General features: G+C 46.7%; 1 protein-coding gene across 1 annotated transcript; it reads right to left on the reverse strand.

Moving 5' to 3' along the window:
• Positions 1 to 4858: 4858 nt before the first annotated feature.
• On the reverse strand, positions 4859 to 9227 carry LOC137617281 (uncharacterized). The gene is made up of 3 exons (XM_068347276.1): positions 8832 to 9227; positions 7071 to 7259; positions 4859 to 6941 (listed from the first exon to the last, which is right to left on the reverse strand). Exons 1-3 carry the CDS (start codon positions 8862 to 8864, stop codon positions 4980 to 4982), a joined length of 2184 nt encoding a protein of 727 aa, XP_068203377.1. The 5' UTR covers positions 8865 to 9227; the 3' UTR covers positions 4859 to 4979.
• Between the last annotated feature and the right edge of the window lie 836 nt (positions 9228 to 10063).

Below are 10063 nucleotides of genomic sequence, written 5' to 3' on the forward strand. Positions count from 1 at the left end.
AATTTGTGTTGCAGCGTTAAGGGCATTGCTGAGTTATAAAGCCAGGTTTAATAACTTGTCCTGAAGCATTTCTGAAAAAAAATCAACATGCACATGGGAAAACAGAAAAAGGCACAATTATTAGAAGGGGGTTTTCTATATTGTAATGTATGTAGTATTTATTACTCTAAATTAAATTTTTCTCAGCAAGGGACAAAAAATTCTAAAAATTACCTACATTTAAGTAAAACCAGAGAAATAAAAATCATACCTTTTCCATTCAGTGCATGCCCTTATCCCTTACCTTTGTTACAATCTTCACACTGTGTGGGGCACCTACTCACTCTTGTTCACAGGAACTTAACCCTGAGCTTACGACACACACACACCCATGTTCCATTGATGTTGACATGGAACCCTTCTGTACATAAGCATTGCACCATCAAGCCCTCTAATCATTTGCTTTACCGGATAAAACTCACCTCTCTGGATCCCACCTACCCTAAGGGAAACTTTCAAGGGAACCAGCTACAAGATGGGTCGATTACTCTTTTCCACTGTAACCCATTCTGACAATTTATTTGCATTTCACTACTGCTTTGGATCTCAGTGTCCTCTTGCTTCATCCTCGCCAGACACACTTCATCTTTCGAATGCCAACTACTCTGCTCTCAGGTACTTTGCAGCAGTTTAAGTCTTCAATGCAAATTCTTCCTAATAATGGCTAAGTTCAGGTCAGGGTAGTCCTTCACGGCTGCTTGAAGTCACGCCAACACTCGTTCGGTATAGTGGGCCTTGAAATTCTTAATCACCCTTTGGTCCATAGGATGCATGAGGGCAGTGTTGCACAGAGGAAAGATTACCACTTGCACATTGGGATTAGGATTTGTTACAGCAATGGAGGAGAGATGTCCAGGAGAACTGTTAGTGGATACTTCAACCCTTTGTTCAGCAGGTGGTGTTCAACCTCTGGCAAGAATCAGTACTGAAACAAGGGCAAGAAAATCCTTGCATGACGTCCATGCTTTCTTCTAATGCATCCAATAAATGTGCAGCAAATTAGTGTCGCAGCGTTTAAGCGCAAAGGGCATTGCTGACATACATAAGTTGTCCTCCAGCATTTCTGCAAAAAAAATCAACATGCACATGGGGAAGACAGAAAGAGACAATTAATAGAATGGGGTTTTGTATATTGTAATGTACTTAGTATCTATTACTTGCGCATCCAGTAAACTATCAGCAAATTAGTGTTTCAGCATTCAAGTGCAAAGGGCATTGCTGACTTATAAAGCTGGGATTATGTCCTGCATCATTTCTGTAAAAGAAAAAATCAACATGCACATGGGGAAGACAGAAAAAAGGGATTTTGACGAAGGAAAAATCTATTTCTGGGGAGAGACCTGTGGCGCCCGGCGAAAAGTCCTTCTTGTATACCTTTTCTGATAAAAACCTTCCAATTATACCAGAGAAAGATAAAAGCATGGAATGCTGAGGTTACAACCCTCGCGCGAGCACCTTTTGGGTGTCGTGTATAAAGCAAAGGCGCGTGAAATCCACTATTCACAGGTTGTCTTCCATTTAGTTAATTCCTTCGCCAAAGGGATGGGCCGATACAGAGGCCCTAGACACATCCCCATCGCCGCACCACCCACGCCACGACGCGAGCGCCATCTGAACAACATCCTTCTGTATTGACCATGATGGCTTGGAAAGGAAAGGGTGGGATCGTGTAAAATAAGGGGAAGGGTTTCGCCGGGCGCCACAGGTCTCTCCCCAGAAATAGATTTTTCCTTCGTCAAAATCCCTTTTCTGGGTCGAACCTGTGGCGCCGGGCGAAAATGTACCAGAGAATGCCTTCCAAGCCCAACAATAACTACTAATTTAATAAGGGGAGAGAAACAACACCATGTAAAGAAAATCATATATAATTCAGGTAAGTAGGCATAAAATATAAACTAGCCACAGGGCATAGTGATAACAAGGAAACCTCTGAGTATCAGAGGAAAACATGCAACAAAACTGACATGGCTAAGAATATCCCAACTTAATAACAAGGGAAAACAATAATAGTTACAATCATATTAACCTACTGTAATATGTAATACACTTAGGGCTAACGAACCACCAAGGAAGCGGCGTCGTGGTGCGAGTGGCGGGTAGGAGGGAGAAGAGAAGAGATGGATGAAAGGAAGAACAAAAGATCAATGGGGAGAGATAAGGCTCCCAGCTGCAACCGTTGGATATTTAAGAGCCTGTAAGTTCTTTAGATAGTGGCGTTTGAAGACCATAGGAGATTTCCAACCCGTGTACTTCTTAAGGTTATCAAAGTCCATATTCTGGAAATAGTTGATGGAGGTAGCTATCGATCGGATATCATGAGCATGGGGAAATGAACCCGGATTGGCTTGTTTAATGAAGTATAGGATCTGTTGCCTAATGCCACGTATGGAAATGGTACCTCCTTGTTCTCTGATAAACAAGGGGCCAGACGATTGGGTAGCAGTCCTGGCTAAAAAGGCCCTGAGAGTGGTGACCGGACATAGAGAAGTATCTTGGAGAAGAGGAATAATCTTCCAAGGGGACCACCTATTTTGGGGGTCCTCGTTCTTAGCTAGGAACGCCCTGTCTGGTGAAAGAAGTACCTCACCTGAAGGGAGGAAATCCATGTTCTCTGAGTTTCGTGAGAGAGCTGCTAGTTCTGAGATTCTGGAACCCGAGGCCAAAGCTGTTAGAAATAAAGTCTTCCTAAGAAGAGTGATATAAGAGCAGGATTCGTTGTCCGTGTCGGAGGCCAGTTTGAGGACATCATTTAGAGACCAAGAGACCTTTTGAGGACGGACCGAAGGTCGAAGCCTAGCACATGCTTTTGGAATAGATGAGAAATAAGACTCCGCCAGGTTAATGTTAAACCCAACCAGGAAGACTTTCCTCAGAGCTGACTTAATGGTGGTTATAGTGCTAGCTGCTAGGCCTTTGTCAAAAATGGACCTAAAGAAGGAGATGGCTAAATTAGGAGTCATAACCGAATGGTCTGAAGTCCTTAAGAAATCCGCTAGTTTCTTAACCGCCGAATCATATTGGCGAATCGTTGAGTCCCTTTTGTCTGATTCTATAAAGAGGACATTATCTGGGTCGATGTTTGCGTCCCTACGTGCCGCAAACTTCATGAAATCCACAAAGTTAGGGTTTTGGCTATCCTTGAGGAATCTGACACAGTCCGTGTTTGGACCACCTGGGTCAGTTTGGGGAATGGGATCCGGAAGGGACGGAGTTTCAACTCGAGGAGGAGAGGAAACCAACTGCTCTTTGGCCAGTGAGGTGCCACTAAAGCTACTACCCCGTTGAAGGAGCGGAGTTTGTGCAAGACTTTCAGTAGAAGATTCACTGGAGGGAATAAGAAGATCTTCTGCCAATGGTTCCAATCCAGGGTTAATGCGTCCATGGCATAAGCCTGAGGGTCCAGGTTCGGTGTCACATAACACGGGAGTTTGTGATTGAGTCGGGTCGCGAATAGATCTACCTGGAGACCTGGAACCAGCCTGAGTATCCACCGGAAGGAGTGCATGTCCAGGGACCACTCCGATTCCAGTGGGCTCGTCCTGGATAATGCGTCTGCTATCACATTCTGGACTCCTGCTAGGTGAGTTGCTGACAGGAACCAGTCTTTGTCGGCTGCCAAGGTGAAGATAGTGACTAGGATCTGATTCAGGTTGGGTGATTTGGACCCCCCCCTGTTGAGGCAGTGGACTACGGCCGTACTGTCTGAGACTACTCTGATGTGGGTCGACCTCGGAGGGGAGATTCTCTTCAGGGTCAAGAACACCGCCATGGCTTCGAGAACATTGATATGGAACTGTCTCATGGCGGGTGACCAAGAGCCCTGACACATCTGATGTTGGGAGTAACCCCCCCAACCACTCAGAGACGCGTCGGTATGAATTGTCACTTGTGGAGAGGGGAACTGTAGAGGAACTGACTTGGAGAGGTTCTTCCGACCGGACCATGGTCGTAGTCTCATTTTCAAGACAGAGGGGATCTTCGAGGTCTTGTCTCTTAAAGGTATTGTCGCCCTCTTTCTCCAAACTCGATTGATGTCTTTGAGTTTGGCTTTTAATAGGAGATCGGTCAGTGAGGCAAACTGGAGTAGGCCGAGGACTCGTTCTAAAGCTCTTCTGGACACCTGTTTGTGTTTGAGAAAGTTCCTGACCTTGGAAGCTATCTCCCTCACCTTCTTGGGAGGAAGGGAGAGCTTGTGCTTTGAGAGGTCCCAACGGATGCCTAACCATTCGAAGAGGCTTGATGGTTGTAGGCGGGACTTCCGGAGGTTGACTTGGAAGCCCAGTTTGGAGAGAAAATGGAGTACCTTCGACGTAGCTCTTTTGCATTCCTGGTGCGACTGGGCCCAAATGAGCCAATCGTCCAGATAGGCGACGATTTGTATCCCTTGGTGTCTGAGTTGCTCGAGCACCGTCTCCCCCAGTTTCGTGAATACCCTGGGGGCAATGCTGAGACCGAAGGGCATGACTTTGAATGCGAAGGCTCTCTTGCCGAGACGGAAGCCTAGATAAGGAGAGAAGTTTCGAGCTACTGGGACATGATAATAGGCGTCGGTAAGATCGATAGAGGTGGTGACGGCCCCACGGGGAAGTAAGGTCCGTACCTGAGAGATAGTCAGCATACGGAACTTGTCGCAAAGGATGTAAGAGTTGAGCTTCGACAAGTCCAGAACTACCCTCAACGCCGACGAGTCTTTCTTCGGGACTGTAAACAGGCGGCCTTGGAACTTCAGGGATCGAACCCGCTTGATTGCTCTCTTCTTGAGTAACTCCGCAGTGTACTCTTCCAGGATGGGAGTGGGTCTCTGGAAGAAGGTCACCGGTGGAGGAGGGGATCCCTGTGACCATTTCCAACCCAAGCCCCTTGATATTATGCTGTGAGCCCATGGACTGAAGGTCCAATGATCCCGGAAGTGATAAAGTCTCCCTCCTACCGGCATCACATCATTGGGAGGGAGTGAACTTAGGGCCCCTCCCTCCACGGGAACCCCTTGCTCTGGGCCCGCCGCGTTGGCGGAACTGTCCTCTACCTCTGGAACTCCCTCTTTGGTATCCACGAAAGGAACCGGAGGGTTCGTAGGCAGGGTTGTATGCAGGTGAGGGCATCCAAGAGGGGTTGGGCTGTGTACCAGGGGGAGCAGCGAGGTAGACTACCTGCTGAGGAGGCGCCTGTTGTCGAGAAGTCGAGGCCGCGGAAGGCTGTGGGGACGAGGTACCCCGGGCCGCTTTGTAAGGACTAAACCTCAGCTTCTTCTTGAAGAATGTGTGTCTCTGGGGTTCGAACCTCTTTTTGGCTGAGAGACCCCACCTTACCTGCAAATTCTGGTTTGCCCTCGCTGCGTCCTGAAGAACCTTATCCACCTCGGTCTGAGGGAAGAGGGTCTTACCCCAGCAGGAGGAAGCTATCAGTCTGTTCGGCTCATGCCTGATGGTGGCCTCCGACAGAACGAACTTCCTGCAACTAACCCGTGCTGACCAGAAGTCATGGAGATCTATTTGGTAGGATAGCAGCTGGTTCTTTGTGGCGACTCTGAACAGCGTTTCCTCTGGGTAAAGAGATGCAAGGGACTCCATGGAGGTGATGGATTGGAGGGACCTAGCAAGTCTAGTACGGGTCTCGAACTCAGTTTTGAGAAGACTCTCTATTAATCTGGGAAGCTTCTCAGAGAAAAGAGTAGAGGCACAGTCCGGGTCTAGTTTCCCCACCGTGAAGGTAGAGGCCGCAGCATCCCAGGCTGCCGAGGAACCCGGAATAAGCAAAGAGGTGGGGTCCGTCTCCTTGAGAGCCGGCATGGAAGAGCCTTCTTTGATGGCCTGTATAGTCAGCTCTGTGACTTTGTCTATGAGCGGCAAAGAGATGGAGGCCGCTGTCGTAAAAATAGTGTAGGAACCCTTGTGAGGGGTGAGCTTTGAGTTAATACACCCCCACTCTGATAGTGTTCTGGCCCAGATAGCCTGGGCCTGCTCTTTTGGAAATATGACCGTTTCCTTCGGTACCTTGTCCATACGGACCAATGCATGTTCCTTTAACCGTACAAAACCATTGAACGGGAATGCTAGGCCAGGGGGATAGAACTCCAGGTCCTCTAGAGGGCGGGTGCCCATGCCCTCCAGAGTTAGGGAGCCATCTACGAATGGAGCATGCAAAGCAAACCGCCAAGGATTGTTTTTATCGAAGGGCGGCAGCTTCGATGCGTCTGGGGCAGAAGGGGGAGGGAACTGAGTTCCGGCGCGGATCAGAGTAGCCATCATATCCTTAATCTCTGTTATTGCACCAGAGTGATGTTGAACTTGATCCCTGACCAATCCTTTGATCAGTTGGATGGGGAGGAGATCAGCCCAGGGTACCTGAAAGTCACCCGTTGGTTTTTTCTTGGATTTGGTAGACTTAGACTTCTTAGGAGTAGTGGTTTTACGAGGAGCAATATGAATATCAGGAGCTGTCGAGGGTCCGGGGACCGGTGACGTTGATACTGGCAAAGCTGAAGTCTTATAAGTTCGAAGTGGCTTCACCTTGGGTCGTACGGAGGCAGAGGGATCCCGAGGGGAAGCCTTAGAGTTATCAAAACCTAGAAAGGAAGAGGTAGAAGAGGGAGTAGGAGAGAAAAGGGTTTCCACCAACTCGGCACCACTTACCTGCTCGTCCCTGGGTTCTACGTCTATATCCAGACCAGCCATGTCCATTGGTACGAGGGTTTCGTCCTCCACGGAAATGGTAGCCCTGACTTCTTCAATTAAAGGGGCAGCAAGGTCAGGAGAGACTGCAGCAGTAGTCGAGCCTGGGAAGAGACGGGAGGCCATATCCCCATCGAGGAGATAGGGAGCGCCAGACGGGGCATTCCTGCCAAAGCCCGACACCCACGGCCGAAGAGTAGCCCTTGCTGACCGAAGAGAGACATCATCGGCCTGTAAGATTTGCAGTGATTAGTGATGGAGGAGGGGGTTTGCCCTCCTAAATATACTGTGTATATCATATTCATGTCTATATTAGTGTCTGCCAACGAGAAATAAGGAACAAAGGGAAAACCCACTTACATCATCATTCAGCAGAACTGACGACAACTCGTAACAGAACGAGCACAAATCCGGGAACCACACTGGGTATTGGGCCTGTCCCGGTTCCTGGATAAAGGGAATGGAGCAGTGGGCATGAGACCGGCAGAGGTCATGCCCAACGGGGTCGCTGAACGAGGCAGAGCATCCTTCAGCAGTACAACGGGCCTTCTGTAAAAGAAAGGAGACATGAGTCTGGTGATGCTTGAAACTCTGATAAGGGATAAAAACCTATTATTTTAGAGTTCTGGCACTCACTGAATTACCTAAGCACCCATATTGCATTGACCAAACAACTAACTATTAACTTTAAGTTGATACTGCCCCATACCATTGTTGGCACTTTAAAATTCAATTGTCTGTATATTTGTAATGCACCCAATGTCTGTTAATGACATAAGGATAATAAGCTTAAAGTAATCCGCCGACCTCCAAGGGTCGGGGAAGCAGTGACATGCCCTTAAAATAAATACAAACACCAGCCTTAGCTAAAGGCAAGGCAAATATAAGTGTGAAGTGTATGGGCGACCTCCGGTGAAGCCGGAGCTCCGGTGAGGCCGGATCGTAATGAAATGTCCTGAATAAAGGAGCCTTAGCTAATTAGCTAAGGCAACTTTAAGTGTTAAGTGTTTGGGCGACCTCCGGTGACGCCGGAGGATAATGAGATGCCCTGAATAATTCAATTGTGGCTAATAATTCAATTGTGAAAGATAAAAAGCTAAGTCGTAGCTAAAGACTAAAGCTTAGATTATAGTAAAGCGTATTTACGATCTCCGGTGAGGCCGGAGGGAGAAGAAAGGTCCTGAATAATTATTGTGAATAACAACACAGTTGTAATAACAAAGGCTATTGTGGATATGGCCGTGGCCTGAGACCGAAGTAAGGGCCACCGGAGGGTCTTATCTAAACAATATGAAGCCCGTCCCATGTAGTAAACAATATAAATATAACAATAGAACGAAAGTTATTGAGAATCCCTCGTGGCGGAGTATAACTCAAGGCGGAGTGGATAACGTTCATAACTACTCCCGAGCCGTAACGGGGAGAGGGCGAAACACGGACCAAAATAACGCTAACAATTGAAAAGTCACGAAAAAATAAATAACTCGTAAGTTATCATCCACCCAGAGGGGGAGAGGTGAGGGAGGGAGAACCCGCTGACCGCACAAAACGGAAAACGGGAAATCCGCTCCCCCACCGGAGCTAAGAAAGAAAACGAGAGAAAGGGGTAACTCGTGACTGCGAACAGAAAACGGGGACCCCAATCTCTCGCTCTCTTGGACACAAAAACAGGACTAAAAATCACAAAACACTATTATAAACGTATAAAATAAAAATGTACATCCATATAATACTACGATCGAAGAATAGCATCCGTTAAAACTTAAAATAAATAGCACTGTTCCTTTAACCGAGTCGAGTGACGAACGCCTCGGGCGGTTACTAAACAAAAACAAAGCTAAATCGCTATCTCGATCGTAGGCTGGACTTACTTGCAAAAAGTACCATGAGCAAAAAAATAAAAATAAAAATAATAACGGTTCTAAAGGCATAAGGCCAGGGACTTAACCAAGAACCTAAGTGACAGAGTACTAAACGGGCAGATAAAGATGAATTCCCCAACAAGTGAACAAACAATGGCCGCCATGAACGGCCAGACGGGGATAATAAAACAGACTATACTGGATATAAAACACAAGCCCGGTACAATAAAATACTGTCAAAACAAACTATGGTACTTAACATTGGAATGTGTGAAGATGGAGCTTCGGACATGACAAAATAAATCCACGATAGATAAAAAAGACCGAGAGCACAACGAAAACATTCAACACTTTTGAATTCCAAAAAGAAGGATGTTGTTCAGATGGCGCTCGCGTCGTGGCGTGGGTGGTGCGGCGATGGGGATGTGTCTAGGGCCTCTGTATCGGCCCATCCCTTTGGCGAAGGAATTAACTAAATGGAAGACAACCTGTGAATAGTGGATTTCACGCGCCTTTGCTTTATACACGACACCCAAAAGGTGCTCGCGCGAGGGTTGTAACCTCAGCATTCCATGCTTTTATCTTTCTCTGGTATAATTGGAAGGTTTTTATCAGAAAAGGTATACAAGAAGGACTTTTCGCCCGGCGCCACAGGTTCGACCCAGAAAGGGATTTTGCAAAGGGGTATGGTTAGGACCGCTGTGACGGCACACCCGTCTTGTGTATATTGACGAAGGAATATTCTAAATGGAAAACGACCTGTGTAGTTTTTTTTCACACACCCTTTCTTTATACACGACGCCCTTAGGGGTGCTCGCGCGAGGGTACTAACCTCTGCATTCCATGCTTTAACTTTCTCTGGTATATTTGAAAGTTATTTATATCAGAAAAGTGACAAGAAGGACCTTTTCACCGGCGAACACAGGTCGACCCAGAAAGACAATTATTAAAATGTGGTTTTGTATATTGTAATGTACTTAGTATATTACTTTAAATTAAATATTTTTTCAACAAGAACTAAATTCTAACAAAATTACATGCATTAACCTAAAATTGAAGAAATTGCAAAAATATACACTCACCATTCAGAGCATGCCCTTTTCTATTACCTTTATTACAATCTTCAAAGTGTGGGGGGCATCTACTGAATCTTCCCTCCGTTTAGAGGCCTGGTATCACATGGGACACAGGAACTTAACCTTGGACTTACCCCTGATATATGCATACTCAACTTATGTTGAAAAGAACCCTTCTTCACATCAGCATTGCACCACCAAGGCCTCTAATCATTTGCTCTACTTGATGAAACTCATCTCTCCAGATTTTACCTATCCTGAGGGAAACTTTCGAGGGAACCAGCTACTAGATGGTTCCATTACTCTTCCGCCCCTCTAACTTGTTCTGGGAATCTATCTGCAAGTCGACTGCTCGGATCCCACCCAGTTTCCTCTGGCTTTGTCTTTGCTAGGCATACTTCACCATCTTTTGGAT

The sequence above is a fragment of the Palaemon carinicauda genome, chromosome 23, assembly GCF_036898095.1.
Source record: "Palaemon carinicauda isolate YSFRI2023 chromosome 23, ASM3689809v2, whole genome shotgun sequence".
NCBI lineage: Eukaryota > Metazoa > Arthropoda > Malacostraca > Decapoda > Palaemonidae > Palaemon > Palaemon carinicauda.